We start from the raw sequence: 24,718 nt of genomic DNA, 5'->3' as shown, positions 1-24,718 counted from the left end.
CTGCCATCTAATGGCAGTCAGGTTTATCAAAGCTGCCATCTAATGGCAGTCAGGTTTATCAAAGCTGCCATCTAATGGTAGTCGGGTTTATCAGAGCTGCCATCTAATGGCAGTCGGGTTTATCAAAGCTGCCATCTAATGGCAGTCAGGTTTATCAAAGTTAAGGTTATTCACCTGCATCAATGATCGTTTGTTTTGTTTGTTTCAAGATGTATTTATTTCTTTTAAGTAGTACCTCATTTTGTTTTGCCTAACTTTTCTGGTGAATTTTTCATCATTTTGAGTAGAATTCTGATTTCCAAGTTCCTTGAATCTTATAGAGGGAGCCAGATTCTGGTCTTGGCTCTTGATATGACAGCATGGGTCTCAGTGGCCTAGTGCAATTTGTAAAGATAGGCTACACCAACACATCAGCTCTGGGAAGTTACTGAGGACCCACCAGGACAGGAAGTGTCATTACATTCAACACTTGACTTGTATATCTTGGCATAAATCTGCATCCATATGTGCAGATTTATGCTGCCCGATTAATTGTTTCCTGTTTCATTGTAGGAATACAACATCCTAAAAGGGGCTCACATGCAGCTAATTTCCACTGTTGAAAACCAAGAAAGAACACTTGAAGAGCTAGGTGCCCATCTCTCTGAATCTAAACTAAAGATGGCTGATCTTCGGGATGTTAGCAAGTCTTTGCGTGATGCTCAGTGGGCACCCGACAAAGAAGCCACCAACTGTCGCCTATGTGAAAAAGAATTTAACATTTCCCGACGTAGGCACCATTGTCGGCACTGTGGAAACATATTTTGTCACAATTGTAGTGATAATACTATGCCTCTTCCATCATCAGCACGACCAGTTAGAGTTTGTGACACTTGCCACACTCAGTTGTTACAGCGCTATTCTAATTCTGAAAACTGATAATGTCATAGGTAGTGATGTTTATAGATTTCTTTTAAAAGTTAAGAATCATATTCTATACAATATACTGTATAGTATATGATTTGAAATAATGTAACCGCATATACTGCATTTATAATTTTCTTCTGCAGACTATCTGATAGTATTTACCCTTCTTCTTTGATTCTTAGGATGTTGAAAAAAATTCTTCAGTTGTTTTATTATGTCTTTATGGTATTTGGACTACCCAAAGCCCACTTTCAGATGTTACTATCTTTACCTGGAGATTATTATGATGTAGCCAAAACACTGCAAAAATTTAAGACACTATAAAAATTTGAGATTTTGGAAGAAATATTTTCCATTGTCCTGAAAGCCAAAGTGCACTTTGCTGGCATTAACCAATAATAGCAATTCATGGCTTGATTTTCTGAGAGGCCCCTCAGTAGCTCCCCGAAGCTTATATGCTTGTGTAGCCAAGCCTAAAGAAGTGCACCAGGCCTCTAAGACCCACACTAACCTACTAAGAGCATTACCAGAATCTTCCATACACCTGGGCTCTAGGAGTCTTGAACTGTGGACCCCGAGCATGTGAGGCCGACACTCTATCGACCGAGCTTTGAGTAGTCATGATATTTTACCAGAACTTTACTCAGGGATTAGAGATTGAGCCAAAACTATCCCTCTGAAAGTGTAGGCAAAACAAAACAAATTATTTTGTGAAGAAAGAAAGAAAATCTGAGGCAAACAATTCTAACCTTTATGTACACAACTGCCACCAGATGGTGGTGTAGGTCACACAGGATCCCACCCATCTCGCTTGCTATCCTAGTTTGGTTTCAATGACATAAAGAAATTGTCATTTTTGGTTCAATATAATGTTTAATATAAATTAAAAGTATACTGCATTTCTGGTATGTTTCATATTGTAAATGAAGGGAAATTCTAACATTAAGAAAAAGATTACCTAGCACTGCAACAACATTAGATGCCATAGACTGTTATAATACATATACTATCAGGTAACTTGTTCCTTTCACATCATCCTATAATATACCGACATTCCCTTATCCTCATTCTTGTGCATACTTCCCTCTTTCTTTTTTGTCTGCAATAAATAAGAAATACAGAGATGGTTACGAAATAAGCAACTACATTTAGGGTCTTTGTAGTACAGTTGGGTTCATTTTTAACCTGCAATCAGAAATCCCAGGTTCAAATCCCTTGTGGGACAAAAATGGTTATGGGTGTTTTCTTTCACCTAATACCTCAATTCACCTAACAATGAATAGGTACCCAGGAATTAGTCAACTGTTGTGGAGTTGCTTCTTGGGGAAGGGTCAGTAGTTCGACCTTACATTGGGTAAGGTCCTCGACATCAAGCATACACGCATGGGTCTCAAAAGGCCTGGTGCATTTAAGGCCTGGCTACATCAGCACATAAGCTACAGGAAGCTACCGAGGGCCCACAAAAAAAAAAAAAAATTATTTCATTACATTCAATGCTTGATTTTTATAACTGATATATAACTACAGTACTGTATTGAACTAAGTTTAACTTGTTATTAAGTACTGTATAAGTATACTGTACGTTCAGTGTTTATTGGCACAGGATTCTAATTTAATTAGTTTTACTATAGTATGAAATTTAAAGTGTTTTAGGTTTTATTGTTTATTAGATCTGAAAATATTTGTTAGTTCTAATCTCAGTTTGTATTCTCTGTTGTTACTGAAACAAAAAGTACAAAGGTAATTGCTATTAAATTCATTCTGCAACATCACTGAATAGTCTGCTATATGGAGTATGGTCAGATTGTACACAAGCTGATTCAACAAAACTAATTTTTTATTTGTTAAAACAGAAAGTATCTTTAGGTTAGGCTCAGTTGGGTTGGGTTAGGTTAGGTTGGGTGAGTTTAGGTAAGTTTTAAAATCCATTGTCGAACCGTTTTCTGTACAGTGTGACTTGCATCACAGCTACACTCGCATTTTTCCTTTCCACACGCTGTCTTCCTCTGTACCATGTTTCTTCCTTGTAAATGATGACCGAGGTAATACTCATTCTTTCCTGATATCCTTGCTTTTCAGGGAAGGCAAGTAGTGACTTCTACACTTACAACAACCTATTAAATTCAATTTGCAGAATTCTACAAAAGGGAGTTCATATTTTGAGCCAACAGTCTTCACGCTGAAAAGTGGAAATGAAGAGTGACTAAATTGTTAATGATAAGTTATGCATGTGGGTTGCCAGGAATTCTTTACACGAGTCAGGCATCAAAGATATTGTGATACTATATATGAACATTACACAATAGGGTTATTTGCTAAAGTATACGTAGCATGTAAAACAGTAGTCTATATTACTTTCATAAGTATTGTTAATAGAATGTAAGGAGTAAATATGTGCATGAGTGACAGCAGCTTGGAATTTAAACATTTGTCTTTCATGAATTTGTAAAAACAAATTGTGCAATGCTTGCCTTGTAATACAATTTAAATGTCTTTGTTTATACATTCACTTATGTATAATGGATTGAACTAATATATAATGTATTATATACAATATAATGTATTGAACTGCATCTTTTGTAACTATATTCAGTGCTGTACATGTATTACCCTCACAAAAGTAAGCGCGCACAAGAGAAATCTGTTAAACCTGCAAATCCAGGAATATTAGGCCATAGAGTCAAGCTAAGGAAATAAAGGTGTGGTAAGAATATATACAAAAGTACACACAGAAATCACAATAGCCTGATTTGTTCATATATAAAAGTGTTTTCTCTTGCAAACAGATTTGTAGATGGTTGGAACAGTTTAAGTGAGGAGGTTATAGATGCTAAAACCATTACAGTATATGATAAAGATTATAGAGAAAATAGGACACCACGAGTGTAGTACTTGTCCTGTCATGTTGACCAGACCACACACTTGAAGGTGAAGGGACGACGACGTTGTCCCTTCACCTTCTAGTGTGTGGTCTGGTCAACATACTTTAGCCACGTTATTGTGACTCATCGCTTGTCCTGTCATATTAAGGAACACAAGTTATGTAATTCTATAGGAAATTACATGCGTGCATGCTTACAAACATCCATGCTTATGTAATGAATAGTGACTCAAAATAATGAAATAATGAAAATCAAGATCGACATAGAGGGAGAAAGAGTGAGATAGAAGGGAGGAATGAGTTAAGTGAGGTGGAGAGTGAGGAAGAGTAGTCAGGTGAAAAGTTTACAGATCTTTTCTACTTACAAAGGAAGCAGTATGCAAAGAAAAATTGGACGCAAATCACTTGAATCATAAGAGGTAAACTGTGCTAGTACAAAGGCAAAAGCACCTGGTTGCAATGTCTCAATGTAGGTACTATGCTGTACAATGGCAATACAAAAAAACAAGTTACACGGTACATATACTAACAAAATTTTCTTTTAATTGTGTATAGTACTAAAAATATAAGAAGATAATAAATATTGAACAAAATATGATCGGCTAGATGTTCCTCATGCATTTGTAAGTTTGATCCCTGTTCCAATCTTTGAAATACTGTACCAACTGCAAATTATCTGCAGATTCTTAGGGTTTCCATTATAATAAGAACAAGGTTTTAAATTTTGATATCTCATTTTGTGTGTATATTTGTTTATTTTTTTGTAGCTGTTACATTATCTCTCTTGCAGCAAAATACTATATTAATGATGGTGATATAAGATACTATGAACAGCTTTGCCATTGCTTCATAACTTACAAGATTATTAATGACTTTCCAGGATGTAGCGCATAAACATTTATAGCCCCCTTAAAAATAATGCTATTATAGTGACAACTAGATCAAATAGTAAGTAATAATTCAACAAAGATACCCTGCAAAATATTTGAAGTATATAGTAAGTGATTTGTGTTAGTCATTGTTTCTCTAGTTTTGATTCTGTGCAGTTTTATATGTTGATTTTACACAAAAACATTTGTATGTTATAGAACAGTAATGCAGAATGTATATTAATATCTTTTATATGAATTGTGTTTATGCAAAATATAATTATTTTTGGGAGTGTGCATTTCATATCCAAATTAAAGATTCATAAATCAGGATATTTACAAGTAGTATATACTTATATGATATTACTGTACAGTAATTTTAATATTTCAAGTATACGGTGTTAGTGCCAAGGTGCTTGAATATATGTTACTAACATATATTGAAGCACTATGTATATATAGCACTGTATTTCAATTATTAATTGATATATGAAAAAACAGAGTAAAGTTGAAATTTGTTTATGGAAATAGCTCTACAAAATAAAAAAATTAAAACTCTCACTGTATTTCCCACTTCTAAACTTCCCTTCACCTATGCCTCTCCATCCTCTTTACTCCCCAAGAAGAAAAAAAGGAAATGCTATTTCTAAGCAAAGCACTCTGTTGTTCTCTAGGCATGGTCCTGCTGCAAGGTAGACATAGGATAAATCTTAATCCAGCTCAAAATGACATTGAAAATGTTTATTCATCCGTAAGAATCCTTCGTAACGCAACTCTGCATGAAAGAGATTGCCAAGGTGTGCTTTATCTAATCACTAGTTGCTGCTGCTCCAAGCTGCCACTAGATATCAGTAGCCACATGTCAATAGGGTACCCAACTTCTGCTCACCTTACATTTCACATAAGAGATCCCCAGAAAAAACATATTAGATGAGGCATGAAAGTATTGAATAAGGATCTCGACCACCTACTCACAAAGAAGGCAGTAGATCCTTCCTCAAAATTCAGTACTAAAATTAGTGGAGAGCTTGAAAGTACTCATTTAGCACAGCCAGTCTTGCATATGAGGAGAAAATCAAGAAAAGGGATAAAAGTTGGGGTATTTGGAAAACAAGACGATGATCCAGTACTAAACTGGCCCCAGGGAAGGCCTGGTCAGGGACCAGGTCACAGGAATATTGAGCCCCGAAATCAGTGCAAGGTAACCCTCAAGATAAGGGGAGTGAACAAAATCATTCAGCCCACAAATCTCAACAGCTTTAACAAAACTAGTTCCAGTCAAACATGAAAATGTCTATCAAATATTATTTTTTATTGTGGAAGGTATCACAATACAACAGGAACTTTATGGTTCCATGTGGATGTGAATAGACCCCCGACATGAGGCATGTCAAAGTTCTTTTATACTGTATCCATAGACAGGAGACCTTGAGCACCTCCCATGCTAGACACCATTCACTAATACTTGACACAAATGAGTGTGAACCATTATGAAGACTAGAGTTAGAGAACCCAGAAAAAATTATACAGATAAATAGCCAAATTCAAATATGGAAGAGCTTGGAAAGAGTTCTCCTGATTGAAGCAATGTATCACCAGAGCACTTTCCAAGTACAACCTTCCCGGTTTGGTGCCTTCTTTTGATAATTACTTACTTACTTTCCAAGTACAAATGGAGAGCTGAGCTCTTTGGAAGAGAGATGCATTTCATACAATTCTCACCGCTGCCACTTTTTTTGAAAAATACTAATATTGGTGATAAATGCCCATTAGACTACGACAGGAGACAAAATCCTAGCTCACGCCAGATGTGCTGGTAAAGAGATCATGCAAAGATTCATTTCCAACACAAACTTCCCATGCCTAAACAGGAATAGCAATCACCGGGAGATGAGATTAAGGGATCCTGAAACACCAGAATGTCAGCATTCAACAGGCATGACAAACCTAATAATTGCGAGGCTGAAAAATTAGGTATCTTACTCAACATGGATAGGGAGATATATATAGCTACTCAAACCTGATAAAGTAGTATTGAACTTGGGAACCAAACCCCAGTAAAGGGTAAAAGGAAACTTGGCTGCCTCAGGCCTGATCTCCACAGAGTCCAAGAGGAGATGGCTGCTGACTTCAACCAAGGAGCACAATCCCACCTTATACCAGCGGTGAAAGAACAAAGCAACCCGAAAGGAGCATCTGACTCTCCCTAGGGAGGAAAAGACGACTTACCTCTTACAACAGCTGGGGTAGTAGACAGGTTCAGGTGAATTCAGAATGATTACAGCAAAGACCAAAGATGATTAGGCCTTGCACCTAGAAGAAGAAGGAGGGAAACAGAATGCATCCCATAGGAGCAACTGGGGCACCAGAAAATGAATAGCATCTTTATGGAACTGAATTTGAGATTTGTAAGAAAAGTCATTTCTGCTGAGGCACTAATCAAACCAATGCAGAGAATAAATCTGCAACACTGATTGGTTACTGAATTCCAAGACTTTGTCTGTGTATACACAAACCAAAAGCATCCACTATAAGTATGAGCATAATAAAAAATGAAGCAAGTTTTTAAATATAAATGAATGTTAATGAACTGAATAATTTTGGTATCCACCATCCCAAAATGCATATCCCTGGGTATTTTATTGACCATCAATGCACTGACACCTGGAGACGGGGGTGATGGCTGGCTGGGCCAACTAGCAATTAGCAGAGCACTCCTTGGCAGCCTTTTTGATGCCGAATAGCTTTTGAAAGTGCTGTAAGTATAGATGAATGAGTCATCTTGAGATTCTGGTCTCAATCCTGGGCTAGATTGCAAATCTTCAAGTACTGTGCAGTTCATCACTAGTACCAGTGTAGAACATTGAGCCTCTTTAACACACCCACACTGTTCCATGCGAAGCAAAATATTATTAAGTAAATCACTGACTTACAAAAAGTTTACAGGTACACAAATCACACAACAATGAGCATTAAATGAGAAGAAATACAGATTAGGAGTTATGGTATTCTCAAAAATTATAAAGTAATACTCTGCAATATTAAACATGTAAAAAAAATTCAGCAACCTCTTTTAAATAAACAGCCCATCTTCCTGTTTTGGTAGTACTGTACTTATAGTACCCGATGAGGGCCATAGTACATATACCAACGTACAATGCAATTAGAAAGTAGAAATCGGTACTATTGAGTTTGGACAAACTGGAAAAGATTTTCTATTTATGTTGCAAAGGCAAACTAAACTAACCTTACCCTCCTAGGCTTAATACATGCTATCTGAGGATTAATATAGTACATACATGTGCTATACAAGGCCTAGGAATATTTAAGTTTATTTTTTAGCTTCACCTTTTGGACTATAAAGTGAATAATACCAAATTCTACTATCTAATTGCTTAGTACATCAATGTTTGTACTTTGGTGCACATAGTTACAAAAGGTACTATTGAAACAGGAGGAAAGTAATATAAAATGAAATACTGTAAGTGGAATCATGAACAAAATATGGAAAACGGTTTACAGGTATTGAGGACAAAGAAGGACTTTTAATAAACTGATAGAACTTAAATGAAATGGAAACAAGCTAACAGTGAATTTATCAGGCCTCTAACAGTGAATTTATCAGGCCTCTAACAGTGAATTTAATGTTTCTTCATCTTAATTGGAACAACCCTTGCAAAAAAGTTCCTAGCATCACCGTTTTTCAAAATTGGTTATTGCACAGACAGTTTTTAGTTAGTTTAGTTCATTTATTATGCACCCAGCAACCCCAATTCATTCTTATTTGATGTCTGAGCCTACCAGAAGCCAATCTTTACTCTATCGGAAAAAGGGAAGCTGGAGGGACTAGAGATAAACTCTAAAATAATGAAAAATCCCCACTAGAAAACAAATGCCACAAAACGTGCAAGAGCTTGAAGAAAATTAAGCACATAATATATATTACAGTACTGTATGTATATATATATATATATATATATATATATATATATATATATATATATATATATATATATATATATATATATATATATATATATATATATATATATATATATATATATATGCATTCCTCTCTTTGATAATAATAATAATAAAGGAAGAATATAAGTCCAAAATAGACATAATAGTAGATAACACACTTATGACTCGAGACATCCCTCTCCAGTATGGCCGGCGACCTTCAGGAGTCTCGTCAGTGCTCGCCTCCGAGGTGACCCGTTGGCCTCCAGCCTACTGAAAGCTTAACGTATCTTAGTTTACAAGATCCTGCAGCCCTGATGAAGCGTCCAAGGTCATCGGGAAGGGCAGCCGAGAAGGAAAAGCCATTAATATTATCGCCGGTGCCCAACTTGAGGATGGATGAGCTCCAGAGTACAGTCACCGACTATGGCAATAAGCTGACTTTTATGGTGAGTTTTGTTTTATTGTAAAGTAGTAAAAGCCTTCTGTTGGCCAAGTTATAGTCTTAGAATAATGAGAAAAACATGAAAGCTACCTAGTCTACTAATCTGTCAAGAGATACAGCTAAATGTTTTGCCTTTTAAGTTCTATATTCGTTACCAAGTAGGCTACACATCCAGCCTTAGCATGTCATACGTAAAGAGCTGCTATGTTGACTATATTATACAGAAAACATCATTTGTAACAACAAGTCTCGTTACTTAATGAACTGTTAACCGGACTGTACTAATTATTAATGAAAATGTTGCTCTCTTAAGTTTCACTACTTCAATTATCGCTATTATTATAGGCTACTATGATAATCTGCTCTCTTAAGTTTCACTACTTCAGTTATCGTTATTATTATAGGCTATCATGATAATCTGCTCTCTTAAGTTTCACTACTTCAATTATCGCTATTATTATAGGCTATCATGATAATCTGCTCTCTTAAGTTTCAATACTTCAGTTATCGCTATTATAGGCTATCATGATAATCTGCTCTCTTAAGTTTCGCTATTTCAATTATCGCTATTATTATAGGCTATCATGATAATCTGCTCTCTTAAGTTTCAATACTTCAGTTATCGCTATTATAGTCTATCATGATAATCTGCTCTCTTAAGTTTCGCTATTTCAATTATCGCTATTATTATAGGCTATTATGATAATCTGCTCTCTTAAGTTTCGCTACTTCAATTATCGCTATTATTATAGGCTACCATGATAATCATTAGTATATAATACCGTGATTATAACACGTGTGTGACAGACCCGTCGGGTGGAGGACATGCAGACCGAGAGGGCAAATCTTCAGAGGAAACTTGATATGCAGCTAAAACGTATTGAGGACATGCGTTCTATTACTCGCACACTCAAAGGTAAGTCCCCGTACATATTGATTTCCTTTCCAGTTGGCCTGTGGCTGAAACTAATCTTCCTTCTATTGTCAAGGCGCTCCCATTGAATTTGGCACCTCCACTGTTTTCAGCCCCTTCTCATGATTTGGCACTGTAAAAATGTAATGGTTTTGTTTAACGGTAAATTTTCGAACCCATTAAGCAACCTTCCTAAACCATGAAAGTTGGTGCTCATAAAACGGTAATATTTCGGTACTTTAATTTTGCAAAAAACGTCGTAATTTTGACGGTTTGGTCGATTGCGTTCTCGGTCAGTCACATTAAACACAGCTATTATATACAAAAATAGAAAATAGCCTAAATTAAGCTATTTTCCTAAAGTCAAGTAACTGAATGGGTGACCGCGTCTTAAGCCTGGCCCTTGGTTAAAGGATCTTGATAATCCCAGCAGGCTTCCTGCAATACGGCCCAACTTTCATGGTATGCCATGATGTGACCATTGTAATACTCTCAGTGAATCTATACCAGCCCCCTCTCTTACACCAGGCAATATACTCTCACCCTATAACTCTTCTTATCTGCGGAAAAGATGCAAAACGAATCCCATGAGGAGTCATCCTTGAATTTCCGTCTACAATCTTATTGCTAAACATTATAATCTCTGCTATCAACTTATATCATCGATGTTTTGCTGAACGCAAATTTGACTACAATGTACCTTTATTATTAATCCTCAAATTATGCTACAATGTACCTGTTGATAATCTTCAAATTTTACTACAATGTACCTGTTAATATTCAAATTTTGCTACAAATTACTTAAAATTATCTGTTAGATTAAGGACTTGCCCGAAACGCTATGCGTGTTAGTGGCTTTGCAAGAATGTAAAAACAAAAATTAGGAATAAACTCAATACCCCATTCGTAAGTGATCGAATCACAGAAATCAATTGTTAATTAGTATCAAGATGCTTAGTTAAGCTACCTCAACTCCTGCTTTTTGCCTCAGACGTTCCCTTTCACCCATGCTGTCTGTCTCAGACGTTCCCCTTTAGTCCCTTCTGCCTCAGATGCTCACCTTCACTATGCTTGCTGCCTCAGATGTTCCCTTTCACCCCTGCCTACTTACTAAGACGTTCCTATTTGTTATGCATGCTGCCTCAGACGTTCCCCTTCACAATGCATGCTGCCTCAGACGTTCCCCTTTACAATGCATGCTGCCTCAGACGTTCCCCTTTACAATGCATGCTGCCTCAGACGTTCCCCTTTACAATGCATGCTGCCTCAGACGTTCCCCCTCACAATGCATGCTGCCTCAGACGTTCTCACTCATGACGTCTGTCTCAGACATTTAAGGGTCCCTGTAGTACAGTTGGGTTCGTTTCTCGACGCACAATCGAGAAACCCGGGCAGGACAGAAATGGTTGGGCACATTTCCTTTCACCTAATGCTTCAGTTCATCTAGCATTAAGTAGGTACTCAGGAGTTAGTCGGCTTGTTGTGGGGTTGCATCCTGGGCGGGGTCGGTAATTCGACCTTAGGGGGGGGGGGGGAATCGATATAAGTCTAACTTGTATAAATACAATTTGGCTTCCTGTCCCCCGACACAATGAATTATTATTATTATTCCCAATTTGCCTCTGCCTTCTACCTCAGACACTCATTCACCCATGCTTTCTGCCTCAGCCGTACCCCCTCACCAATGCCTTCTGTCTCAGACGTTCTCTTCAGCCCCTTCCCTCTTCCTCAGACGTACCTCCTCACCCATGTTCTCTGCCTCAGACGCATCCCTTCCTTTCACCCATGCCCTGTATGTCGTGTTTCCCCAGCCAAGGTTACCGAGCTGAAGGAGCAGGAGAGACTGCAGCTCGCCAGGATTGAGGAGCGTAACGCAGAATTGAGAGAGTCGGAGGAGGCCCTGGCCAAGAACCGAGCCCGCAAGGACAAACTCCGCCGGATGATCAATAAAAGAGTGTAAGATTTTCATGAGAACTGTTTTAATTAATTACTCATTTATATATTTTGCAGTTTTTCTAAAGTCGGGTCCCATTGAGCACAGTCCCTAAGAATAACGCTATCATGCATCCTCATCATCATAATAATAATAATCACTTTAATATTCTTTGGAGTGTGACGTGCAGTGTCATATTCTTAGGATTACATTTTTCAAGCTTAACGTTAAGGATATATATGATATTCGTTCAAGTTCAACTTTGTGTATTATTCGCTATAAAATATTTTAAACTTGGTAGTTGGTCAATAACTCTGAGAGGCTGATAAGCCTAAAGCCCAACACCAAACCAAAATGAAAAATGTTTTCATGCTGTAAATGTTTGATTTATGATCTCTAATTCTGATATTTAATAACAGGTGTGAGTTTGAAGCAGACTGTCGTGACATCACGAAAAGATTCTGCAACTTGAGACTCAAGGAAAGGGTACATAATGCAACATTTCTACTCTCAGAAATGTATTACTAATTTAGATCTAGATGATAATTTACATATATATTTGTTTCACGTGATTAGTGTTATATGGTATGAGTTCGAGATATAATCTGTCCAACGGCGAAGGATTGGGACTACAAGCTATTCGGTACCTTAAACAGGTACTTCATAGTACGTGTGTTTTGGATTGCTGGACATGTTTGGTTTTCTGATGAGCGTGACAACATCCCGGCTCTAGCTTCTATGGAGTAGTCATTTGGTTGGCCCCTCCTCCCTTCCTTATGGAATAGGACTTGAACCCATTTCATTTTTCCTATTCTTGGTTTGGAACGTTGGGTCCCCGTGGCCACAGTTCTCTACCGTGAGACACCCCCTTCACATGGTGGAGTTTATTGACCATTCAAAATTTGGGTTTTCTTTGACGTAATAGTTTGCCCATGCCCACTTTTTTGTCAATGCTTCCGGGTCTGGACACCCAGATAGCCCACAAAGGTGACCCCTCCGATGCGTGAATTCTCGTCACTTATAGGTGTCGCACTTTAGGTTTGATCACATTAATTTCACTCATTTTCTTATTCATAAGAGGGATTCCATAAGCCGGATTCATCTGCTCAATTGGTTGGCCAGAAAATACGTTCCAGCCCTCCATGAGTTCATCTCAAGTGTCCCCTGACTTTCCTGTCACTCACCCATAGGATGGGAATGGAGTCCATAATTACACTTGTGTTAGGATCACATTTGGTCACGGTGCTGTTAGTCTGATAAACTGTGAATAAATTGTTATGTATATATGTTGAGTCAGATGTCATTTATTGTGCCCAGATGTGTAAACAAAATTGGTAGAAGTGTTTGGAGGTCTCAGACCTCGACGCCACATTAAGTGTGTGTCCGTAGGGAAGGGGGGCATGGGGTTATGAGTAATTAGTTAGCATAATTGGTATAGCCTCAGCACGATGTTGCTATTAACTGATATAGCCTCAGCACAATAGTACTGTAACAGCCAGACATGCTAGGCCTCTCCTCCCTCTCTCTCTCCTTTTCTTTCTCTCCCCTTCTTATTATTCCTTCCTCTTTCCTGCCACTCTCCCCTTCCCCCTTCCTCTCTTCTTCCCTCTCCTTCCCCTCTCTCTACTTTCCCCGGGCCCCAGACTTCGGAGTAAGGTGATCCATATATGTATTTTAATTGTTTTCCCCCTCTGGACGGTCGAGAGGGCAGGTTTACTGTCATTTCGAATTGCAAGGTTGCCTGTCACATCTACCCTCTGTAGGCTTGCCAGTAGTATCCAGTTTTTTCGAAAAACACCACCTTTTGGAGTTTTAAAGATTGCCAGGACCTAGGTCTGGTTCAAATGGATTGGATGTAGATTAAGAAAATGGTGGAGCTTCTAGGGCAAGAGGCCTTTAGGGGTGGAGTCTTAACTTCACCTTGAAAGAAGGAGCGTAAAAGATTTTTAGTGTTAAACGGGAGTGCAAAGGGGTGGGGTGATCAACCAGGAGGCCACACCACCGGCTGAGAGGCAGTGGATAAAGGTAAGTGTCTGTTACCTGTTCCCTGTACAATTTGTAGTACATTACCATGCCTCTTAGGAATAGGATACAACATTGACATCAGGAGTGTTGCTTTGGTGACATTTCAGTCAAGTCACAGAACTATTAATTTGTATAGCCTCAGCACGATAGTACTATCAATCAGAGTAGCCTCAGCATGATAGTACAGTACAGTACTATCAATCAATGTAACAACTCTTGAATATATCTAAAAAAAAAGTAGCCTCAGCATGATAGTACTATTAATATTGCTTCAGAATTATAGTCCTGTTAATTTATAAGCCCCATTTACAAGCATGAAAACTTCCCATTCAACTGTTGTTATTGTTACAAACAGCCTCCTGGTGCTTCGGAGCTCATTAACTATTTAATAATTGTAAACAAAGCCGCCAAAGATTGAGAAAAGATGTACAGGTTCGTAAGTGTTTGCGTAAGTTGTTTCGTGAATCTGGCCCCAGCACCATAGTACTGTTACTCTATATAGCCTCGGTACTATGTTAATATTAATTTACTAGTTATTTAATGTCATTGATTTTTAAATAAAATTTACATTAAAGTGTTTAGTATTTTTACTGTGTATTTTTTTTTTGTTTGTTGGCTGGTCAGGGCAAGGGCCGTACCAAGGAGTCTGAGGCCCAGGTGACGCAGCTGCGGGAGGAGGTGTCTCAGCTTACAGTTCTGAAAGACGTTCTTACCTCTACCCACCCTGAGTCACTACTGCCAGTGGCCGCCTTGAAAGAATTAGTGTAAGCTCATGGTTGCTTTTTCTCCTTCACCTTTCCCGAAATAGGGAAATTACATTTGACACCAATTGTATCAGCGTTGAAGCCATTTAAGGGTTATTTTTCAAAAGTTATTGAAATATATTTGTTATTGTTTATATGTAACTGAGCCTCTAACCGAGTATCCACGAACATTCTATTCCAGTGTTCTCGATTAATTAGGTTTGGTTGAGGTAATTGAATACATCCTTTTTGTGACGTTGTGTCAACTCGAGAGGACGGGGCTGGGAACTTAACTACATTTAAGCCAACCCTCTGTTTACCTTCATTAAACTAACCATTCTCTAATCCAACATAGAATAAACCCTTCATTACTATGCGTTTGTCTGCAATGATTCTCTCGCGAGACACGTTAACTGTATTACAATTACTTCAAACAGTTATGACATGTTTGCATCTTTCAGCTATTTCACTAATCCAGACATGTTTTCCAGGGGTGAGGCTACCATCATTTTGGACAAGCTAAAAGAGCATTCTCAATACTTAAAGAACCAGGAAGTCTCTCTTAAAAAATAACTCCAGTTGCAACGAAACTAATTTCTTGTTTCTATTTTCAGTATAAGAATAACCTATTTTTATTTTGGTGGATTTGTTTAGCATATATTTTACATTATTTGTGTTAATTTTTAATTATGCAAGCTGCATTTTCTTTTGTTGAATAAAGGAATCTTCTCCACATATGGTTATATAACAATTTAATTATCAACAGATTACCTTCAATCTTTCGAACCCTCGATTTGCTATTTATGTAATTACTAACGTATAACATATTAATGTATCAGACATGCACCAAGGCATTAAATGCAAATAAAATCAGCATTTATTATATAGGTGAGTGAACGTGATAAAAAATAAAGAGTGTTTAAGCTTTCAGTTTTTGTTTAAGTTTCTTAGAATTTGTAAGATGTTAAAAACATTTGTGTCGAAGAGTTTAATTTAGTTTAGTTCATTTATTACGCATCCCATACCGTGGGCGGTAGGGAAAAGGGTTACAGATCGAGGCACATAAAGAGCTCAGGGACAAACGGAACCTTTTGCACCTTTCCCAACGGAAAGGTGCATGGGCTGCAATCGAAGTACTCATGGTGAGGCCACTGAGAGAGGCTTGGCAATGGGGCCACTGAGGAAGGCGTGACGATGAGGCCACTGAGGAAGGAGTGACGATGAGGCCACTGAGGAAGGCGTGACGATAAGGCCACTGAGGAAGGTGTCGCGACGCTGCTGAGGGAGGCCTCGCGTGATCACAGGCAGGCATTGTAAGGCCGCTGAGGTGTGGCAAGGCCCGTTTTATGTTCGTAGGTCCTTGGGTAGGTTAGGATAAGGCACTTTAATACGACAGTTTCTTGACGTTTGGAACGCCCGCGAGAACGAGCTGGATGCAGGCGTGACAAGGCTGCTGAGGGAGGTGAGGCGATCAGTTCGCTAAGGAATTAGGCGTTGCAAGGCCACTGAAGAGGGTAGAAATAGCCTAAGCTCTTATATCCTTCTGAGATGTATCTTATTGTCTCAATAAACGTCCTTGAACCGAGGTAGGTTCGAGTACGCCTGCCTAATCGGTAGACGTACTGATTAGGCCGCTGTAAGAGGCAGGCTGAGAGCCTGAGACCACTGAAGAAGACATGATAAAGCCGCTGTGGAAGGTATAATGAGGCCGCTCCGTGAAGCATAATGGGACCACGGAGGGAGGCATAGCGAGGCCACTGGGGAAGGAAAGATGAGGCCGCTGAAGGAGACATTATGAGGCCGCTCAGGGAAGCGTACAATGAGGCTGTTAAGGGAGGCGTATATAGCGTGGCCATTAAGGGAGGTGTATATAGTGTGACCTTTAAGGGAGGCGTATATAGCGCGGCCATTTATTTTATTTATTTATTAAGGGAGGCGTATATATCATGGCCATTTATTTTATTTATTTATTAAAGAGGCGTATATAGCGTGGCCGCTGATGGAGGCGTATATAGCGTGGCCGCTGAGGGAGGCGTATATAGCGTGGCCGCTGAGGGAGGCGTATATAGCGTGGCCGCTGAGGGAGGCGTATATAGCGTGGCCGCTGAGGAAGGCGTATATAGCGTGGCCGCTGAGGGAGGCGTATATAGCGTGGCCGCTGAGGGAGGCGTATATAGCGTGGCCGCTGAGGGAGGCGTATATAGCGTGGCCGCTGAGGGAGGCGTGGCGGGGCCGGGCGTGAGACGTCAGCTGACTCGTGTCAACAAAGCAGTGAGCCAGTGTTGCCAGATTGGGCTACAAATAGCGAATTGGGCTACTTTTGAGAGCCCCGCGCTCCCAATTTTTTAATTTCGCTATTTGCTACTTTTTGGACTAATTTAAAAGCAAGATGTGCTAATTTGGGCTATTAATGTTAAGAAACTCAATTATGATTATTTAGGATCAGATGCAACACAAACAAGTGTTGCATGATTTATTTAAATGTTGCATGTTGCATTTAAATGCGAGCACAGCACGCAGAGTTAGTTTAGTTCATTTATTATGCACCCCATACCCACCTTGTGGGCGGTAGTGGAAAGGGTTAAAGAGGCACATAATGGGCTCAGGGACTGAACCCCACAATTCATTTAGCTAAGCAAGTTACAATCTTGATGAGCTAGTTACAAAATTCAGTATAAGTCGTCACATCAACAATGGGTTCGAGATCGACCACAAGTACAGTTTCTATATTAAGCAACTGACATATGTGGAGAGCTAGTGTCACAATTGATATGTTTGTCCTGCACACCGCCCCCCATCCAGTGGGCAGCGGTGGATAGGTTACAATCACTCTTCGTTACTACCTACAGTTAGCAAACTGGGAATATTTGGCTAAGATTTCTGGTAGCAGATCATTATGAATGAAATAGTTACACATCTTTGGAACATTGGTTATAGAATTGTCTCGGAGTGCGAACGTATCTTTTCGCACTCCATCACATAGTGACGGAGGGTGTGCGAATAATTTTGTTGGCAGTTTACATTTGGTCAGGACTACATCAGATAATGAGAATTCCCAGAGATACTTGTAACAGAGTCTAAGCCGAGCAGTTGTAACATCTAGAAGTCTGCTGATTTTACTGGATGATCCATAGATGTGTGGCTCCTCTTGCATGATAGTATGATGATAGATGGAATTAAGGATGTCGATTTTACTTTCTCATATCTTCAAGATTTTGTTGAAGTTCTTGGTGTACTATTGCTCTCAGACTGCTTATTGACAATCCAAGGTTAAACTCAATTTCTCCTTTAAAGGCAGATTCGGTAGATAAAAATAATTTGTTTACCACAGGGGGTACTCGAACAAGGGGACACAGGTGGAAACTGAGTACCCACATGAGTCACAGAGACGTTAGAAGGAACTTTTTCAGTGTCAGAGTAGTTAACGGATGGAATGCATTAGGCAGTGATGTGGTGGAGGCTGACTCCATACACAGTTTCAAATGTAGATATGATAGAGCCCAGTAGCCTCAGGAATCTGCACACCAGTTGATTGACAGTTGAGAGGCGGGCCCAAAGAGCCAAAGCTCAACCCCCGCAAGCACAATTGGGTGAGTACATATTGTTACCATTTCGGACACAAAACTAGTATGTTACGTATACTTATATATCATTGTTCAATATTAAAACCACAATATAATGCTATTAACAAATTAAAATCTTCTACTTAACAGGCATATAGTTATCAAATGAAGTTGAGTGATGTGATGAACATATTCCGGGCTTCATAAGAACGACGCACGCCAGTGTTAACAACTTACATCTGAAGGACCACAAACATGGTCGAACGCACAAAACACTTAACTGTATTTACGGGCTATTCATGCCCGTGTCACCTTTTAGGTGGCTTAATCTTTAGCAATCAATTAATCACTTGACTATGGCCAGTTTTTGAGTAGACTCCTATTACATTTACTGTGTGATAGTTATACTTAAATATAATAATTTGTATTAAGGGTAAACGCCTAACATGTAATATTAATTAATAAAAACACACGCCTATCTCCACATGTCTATTGTGTAAAAGTAAAGTTAACGTAAAAAGTATAAGTAAAGTTAAAGTTGTGTTCTTCTGCCCGAAACGCTACGCGTGTTAGTGGTTTTACAAGAATGTATAAACATCAATGCTATGTACTCTCATAAACCCATTGTACCTTCTTGTATATATATAAAAATAAATAAATAAAGTATTTTGGGCGCTCATGTACTTGTGCGCTGGCTGGCGTTCACAACTGATCTAGTCTTCAAGGACTAGATTTAGTCAATCATAATGATAATAATGTTTATTTACTTAGGAGGAATAAATTTCTGGACACACTGATTAATAATGGGCATCATTAATAATCGTAACATTATATTAATTTATTTTTTGTTATATTAAAATAAAGTTAACAGAGTTTTGGCATTTACGGCTTCGGCGGGTAGGCGGTTCCATGGGTTAATAACCCTGTGGGTGAAAAAGCATCTCCTGTTGTCAGTCCTACATTTGTGGCTTGTTGAGCTTGAAACCGTTGCTCCTTGTTTGTGTTACATCTGACCTTCTGAAGAAATTGTCTGGACCAATCCCTCATTCTTATCGACCTTGCCTACTTCACTATTTGACTTGTTATATGATGAGTTTATTGGATACGACTCCTCCCTCTGGCATTCACTTAGCAACCATTCCACTTCTGGTAGTGGCCTTAGTATACATAGCTTAGTTAACTTCTGTGACTCATTTAACCCATAATTAACTAAGACTATGATTATTGTTTACTTAAGGATTAAATTCACACTTCACAAATGTGTGGAGTGTGATTGACAAATGTGTCAATCAATCATCGGGAAGAATGTACGATTGCGAGTTACATGAAAGTAACTAAGCTATAAATAATTGTAATTAATAATAATTGTAAAGATTAATTAACACTAAATAATATTATTTAATAAATTAGTCCCAATTCAATGCAGAATTTTCTTCCAAGCACAGAAACTTGTAAATATAAATACAAGATAATAGATAGATCGATAAATAAATAGACAACTTTCAAATATTGCACCAAGTAATGGCGAGAGGAAAAAACTAGACAGTATGCATTACATTTGAAATTAATAATGGATGAATGGTAATAAATTGGTGTATGTTTGTATGTATACCAGACAAAGTCCATTTAATGGCAGAATTTAACCATTTTTGTTTTATATCTCATATTATTAATTACAACAGTAATCGAAAAAAGTCATAGTTTGTATAAACAAGAGACGAAACAGCGAGCCATGAGCTAGAGCGATGTGCTGAGTCCATAAGGAGGCCGAGCTTCCAGAAATACCTTCCTGTGATTGGCTGTTGCGGGGAATACCAACACTCTTTTATGAATAAAATTTTAACTAAGAAATAGGTCCTTGTACACAACAACAAGGTTGTTGTGAAAAAGAATAACAATTTCAGTTTTGCACCTGACAGAAATCTCCATCTAACTGAATAATTTACTCGAATAAGAGGGCAAAGCAGTGTATCATTATTTGTGTCACGGCAACCCACACTGATGACGTCACAAGTCAGGTAGCCAGCCCATGTTTCTGTAACACCCGTTACATCCTGCAGTATTTAATTATCACTATATTACTATTTTTAAATAGTTAACATTTCAATTTTTAGTTAGAATAAAGTTGAAGCAGAATGTCATAAGCAAGGATGGTGTGCTGAATAAAGATGATTTATTAAGTGGATGGAGCCGTTAGCTGATCCCTTCCTGTGATTGGCTGTTGTGTGAATGTCAGCAAAGCGTTTCTACCAATGATATGCCATTTATTATGCACCCCATACCATCTGTGGGCGGAGCTTGGAACCTCCTACCCGAGCACAACAACCCGCCTTATGGGTTGCTGTTTGGCTATTTATAGTGCGTTGGAAAAAAACTAGATGGCGTTAGTTGTATTTTGTGGAGTAATTTGTTATAAGTGCAATTTGATGTCAACAGATGGCGTAAGCTGTATCTTATAGCTACTGTTGACCTGCCAGTTAATAGTGCTAAGTCACAGGTATGCCAGAGTAAAGTTGCAAGGACACGTGTCGGACTACCACTTGCACGAGAATGGGACTCCACAAGGAGGAGTCCTCAGTCCTAGTCTTTTTAACATCCTTATGGAAAACCTTGTTACCATGACCTTTACAGAAGGGGTTAAATTGCTAAGCTATGCTGATGATATAGCATTAGTCATTACAGGTCCTTCACTTCTAAATAAAGCTCAAGGTGCTTTAGATAAAGTGACATCTGAATGCAGTGTTTTAGGGCTAAAAATATCTGCACAGAAGTCTAAGGCGATGAGACTAGGTGGCAACACTCCAGACAGGCACCTACGCATTCAAGACATTAACCTTCAGTGGGTTACACATTATCGATATCTCGGAGTGTGGATTGATTTTAAAATGACATTCAATAAGCAAATTCAATATCTAAAGGAGAGAGCAAAGTCACGAATGAATATAATGAGAGCAATCACAGGGCCCCGTCTAGGAGCGGGACACAGAGTGTTGAGAATGTTTTACATACACGCCGTTCATTCCCTGGTTGATTATGCAGCACCTGCCTTACTCACTCTTTCTCCTGGTCAGTGGGCAAACGTTGAGGTTCTTCAAAATGATGCATTGCGAATCATAACAGGTGCTCCCAGATGGACTAAAATACTGAACCTAAGACTAGAGACAAAGCTCACGTCGATTGAAATAAGGGTAAAGGGGATTGCTGCGTGCATGCTGACCAAGATATTGACTAGACCTAGAATCAGTTCACTTAAAGATATGATCACTGGAGCACTAACTCTGGACAGAAGAGCCTCCAATGGCAACAGGTGGACCCATTGTGCGATAAACGCCATCGATACATTCGATATGGCAAACACAGTCACTGAGAGGGGTGTCGACGACATACATGCAGACTTTGTTCTCCAAGCCCCTTGGGAATCTCTGCCAGCAGACTTTAAGATTATGGCTCTTGAAGGAAAGAAGAACCAGACACATCCTCATCTGCTACGTAACATTGCACAGATGCATATAGAAGCAAACATGGCATCCGACAGCTTCACTTACTTCACGGATGGGTCAGTGGACCAGCAGGGACAAGAAACCGGAGCTGCAGTTAAAGCAGGAAACTCTGTATATAGTTGGAGGCTCTCAAATGGGTGTTCGACTTTACAAACAGAGATGCTAGCCATTCAAAAGGCTTTGGAACATGCTCTTGCTGAACACCGACAACATGTTATCATCCATACAGATTCGAGAACCGCCATTGAAACCTTGCAACAAGAACACATATGTGATAACATCCATCTGATCACAAATGTCTTATCATTCATGCACACACTCCAACGACAAGGCCGATGGGTATTTATCAACTGGGTTTCAAGTCATGTGGGACTAATAGGAAATGACATTGCAGACGAAGCTGCAAAACTTGCTACTAAGAGGGGACATGTAGACATTTCCATACCACAGAGTCTATCCCAGATGAAGAAAGTAATTCGAAACAGAGCAATGCGAATGATGTACAGTGACCACAGCACAGCAGTTGCAACATCAGGATCTGCGGGTTGGTACAAGAATTCAACCAACTACGAACCACTTAGTTTGATGAAAGGGGGCAGTAGACCAACAGAAGTGCACTTACATCGCATCAGGCTTGGATACCCATGTGCATGGGAAATAGGCTTACAGGTTCCGGAAGATGAGAGGAAATGTCAACACTGTGGAGAAATGCCCGACAGACCACTGGAACATTATCTAACACAGTGCACAGTTACAAACCCGTTAAGATTTCAACTTAGATTCAACAGAGCAGAGGAAGTTGTTAAACACATATGGCAAAATCTTACTGAAGCGACCATACGAGTCATAAATACTCATCCTCCGCCCAAGTAAAACAGAAACAGGCATCACTTAGTGGGCCAGCCAGAGGCTTAGGGCCCGCGCAGGATTATCCCTGCTAAAAAGAAAAGAAAAAAAAAAAAAAAGTTGATAGTGTTCTTATCTGCCGACAGATGGCATCAGCTGTATTATTATTATTTTAATAATATTATTACAGTAATAATAATGTATTATTATTACTTTAAACACTGATCTATACGTCTGGTAGCTTATAATAAGGTTTTTATATTATGCTGGTATTAGGTAACTAGAATTCTGCAATTACTTTTTTTTATCAACTGTTGAGGATATGTAAAATAAATGTAAGGTTTTGAGGCTAAGTAACGAAGATAGTTACAAGATAGGAGCCAGATGGTGTTGAGATTGCAAAAGGGTATGATAAGAACTTAAGCCAAAAAATCGATGCATAAATGTTCGCAAATATGAGACTAGGATTTATTTCTCGAAAAGTTACCAATAAAATACGCTTTCTAGTTTTTTATTTTTAAAATTAAGACCAGGGATTCTGTCTAACGAAGCTGCAAGCTAAAACACCGTAATCCTATAATGTTCATCTGTAGCTTGACCCTAGATACTCGTTTATTAAACGAATTTATTGTTAGAGTTCATTAGAAATCAACTTTGTTGAGGCCAGAGTTTCTAACAAATACCTTCCTGTGATTGGCTGTTGCAGGGAATGCCAATGCTTATATGAATAAAATGTAAAATAAGAAATACGTCCTTTTGCTTAATAACCTTGTTGTTGTACAAATGAACAACAATTCCTGTTTTATACAAGACAGACTTCCATTTAACTGAATAATGTAGACCAATAAGAGGGTGGAGGCATTGTATCGCCGATATTATTTGTGTGAGGCAACTCCTACTGATGACGTCACAAGCTAGGTAGCCAGCCCATGTTTCTGTAACACCCGTTACATCCTGCAGTATTTAATTATCACTATATTAATATTTTTAAATAGTTAACATTTCACTTTTTAGTTAGATTAAAGTTGAAGCAGAATGTCATAAGCAAGGATGGTGTGCTGAATAAAGATGATTTATTAAGTGGATGGAGCCTTTAGCTGATCCCTTCCTGTGATTGGCTGTTGTGTGAATGTCAACAAAGAATATATTATGCACCCCATACCACTTGTGGGCGGAGCTTGGAACCTCCTACCCGAGCACAACAACCCGCCTTATGGGTTGCTGTTTGGCTATTTGTAGTGCGTTGGAAAAAAAAGAGATGGCGCTAGTTGTATTTTGTAGGGTAATTTGTTATAAGTGTAATTTGATGTCAACAGATGGCGTAAGCTGTACCTTATAGCCACTGTTGACCAGCCAGTCGATAGTGTTCTTATCTGCCGACAGATGGCATCAGCTGTATTATTATTATTTTAATAATATTATTACAGTAATAATAATGTATTATTATTACTTTAAACACTGATCTATACGTCTGGTAGCTTATAATAAGGTTTTTATATTATGCTGGTATTAGGTAACTAGAATTCTGCAATTACTTTTTTTTATCAACTGTTGAGGATATGTAAAATAAATGTAAGGTTTTGAGGCTAAGTAACGAAGATAGTTACAAGATAGGAGCCAGATGGTGTTGAGATTGCAAAAGGGTATGATAAGAACTTAAGCCAAAAAATCGATGCATAAATGTTCGCAAATATGAGACTAGGATTTATTTCTCGAAAAGTTACCAATAAAATACGCTTTCTAGTTTTTTATTTTTAAAATTAAGACCAGGGATTCTGTCTAACGAAGCTGCAAGCTAAAACACCGTAATCCTATAATGTTCATCTGTAGCTTGACCCTAGATACTCGTTTATTAAACGAATTTATTGTTAGAGTTCATTAGAAATCAACTTTGTTGAGGCCAGAGTTTCTAACAAATACCTTCCTGTGATTGGCTGTTGCAGGGAATGCCAATGCTTATATGAATAAAATGTAAAATAAGAAATACGTCCTTTTGCTTAATAACCTTGTTGTTGTACAAATGAACAACAATTCCTGTTTTATACAAGACAGACTTCCATTTAACTGAATAATGTAGACCAATAAGAGGGTGGAGGCATTGTATCGCCGATATTATTTGTGTGAGGCAACT

The 24,718-nt window shown here is 38.5% G+C and overlaps 2 protein-coding genes across 11 annotated transcripts in view; both read left to right on the top strand.

Annotated features, from left to right (window-relative positions):
- Positions 1–5,214, top strand: part of LOC123773684 (RUN and FYVE domain-containing protein 2) — a 47,609-nt gene extending 42,395 nt beyond the window's left edge. For 5 of the 10 annotated variants that reach the window (XM_045767519.2, XM_045767520.2, XM_045767517.2 and 2 more), the window contains one exon: positions 553–5,214. In XM_045767519.2, the coding sequence (XP_045623475.1) occupies positions 553–918 (366 nt within the window). In that variant the 3' untranslated portion in view covers positions 919–5,214. The remainder of the gene's footprint in view (positions 1–552) is intronic. The other 5 variants (XM_045767524.2, XM_069312464.1, XM_045767525.2 and 2 more) reach the window with 3 other exon arrangements.
- A 3,610-nt stretch (positions 5,215–8,824) lies between these two features.
- On the top strand, positions 8,825–15,608 carry LOC123773682 (myosin heavy chain, clone 203). Its single transcript, XM_045767516.2, has 6 exons — positions 8,825–9,068; positions 9,872–9,980; positions 11,789–11,933; positions 12,330–12,396; positions 14,560–14,699; positions 15,170–15,608. Exons 1-6 carry the CDS (start codon positions 8,937–8,939, stop codon positions 15,249–15,251), a joined length of 675 nt encoding a protein of 224 aa, XP_045623472.1. The 5' UTR covers positions 8,825–8,936; the 3' UTR covers positions 15,252–15,608.
- The last annotated feature ends 9,110 nt before the right edge of the window (positions 15,609–24,718 follow it).

Source organism: Procambarus clarkii, chromosome 72 (assembly GCF_040958095.1).
Source record: "Procambarus clarkii isolate CNS0578487 chromosome 72, FALCON_Pclarkii_2.0, whole genome shotgun sequence".
In the NCBI taxonomy this organism is placed as follows: Eukaryota; Metazoa; Arthropoda; class Malacostraca; order Decapoda; family Cambaridae; genus Procambarus; species Procambarus clarkii.
Note: the sequence above shows the minus strand (reverse complement) of the source record. Positions and strands in the feature narration are given on the sequence as shown.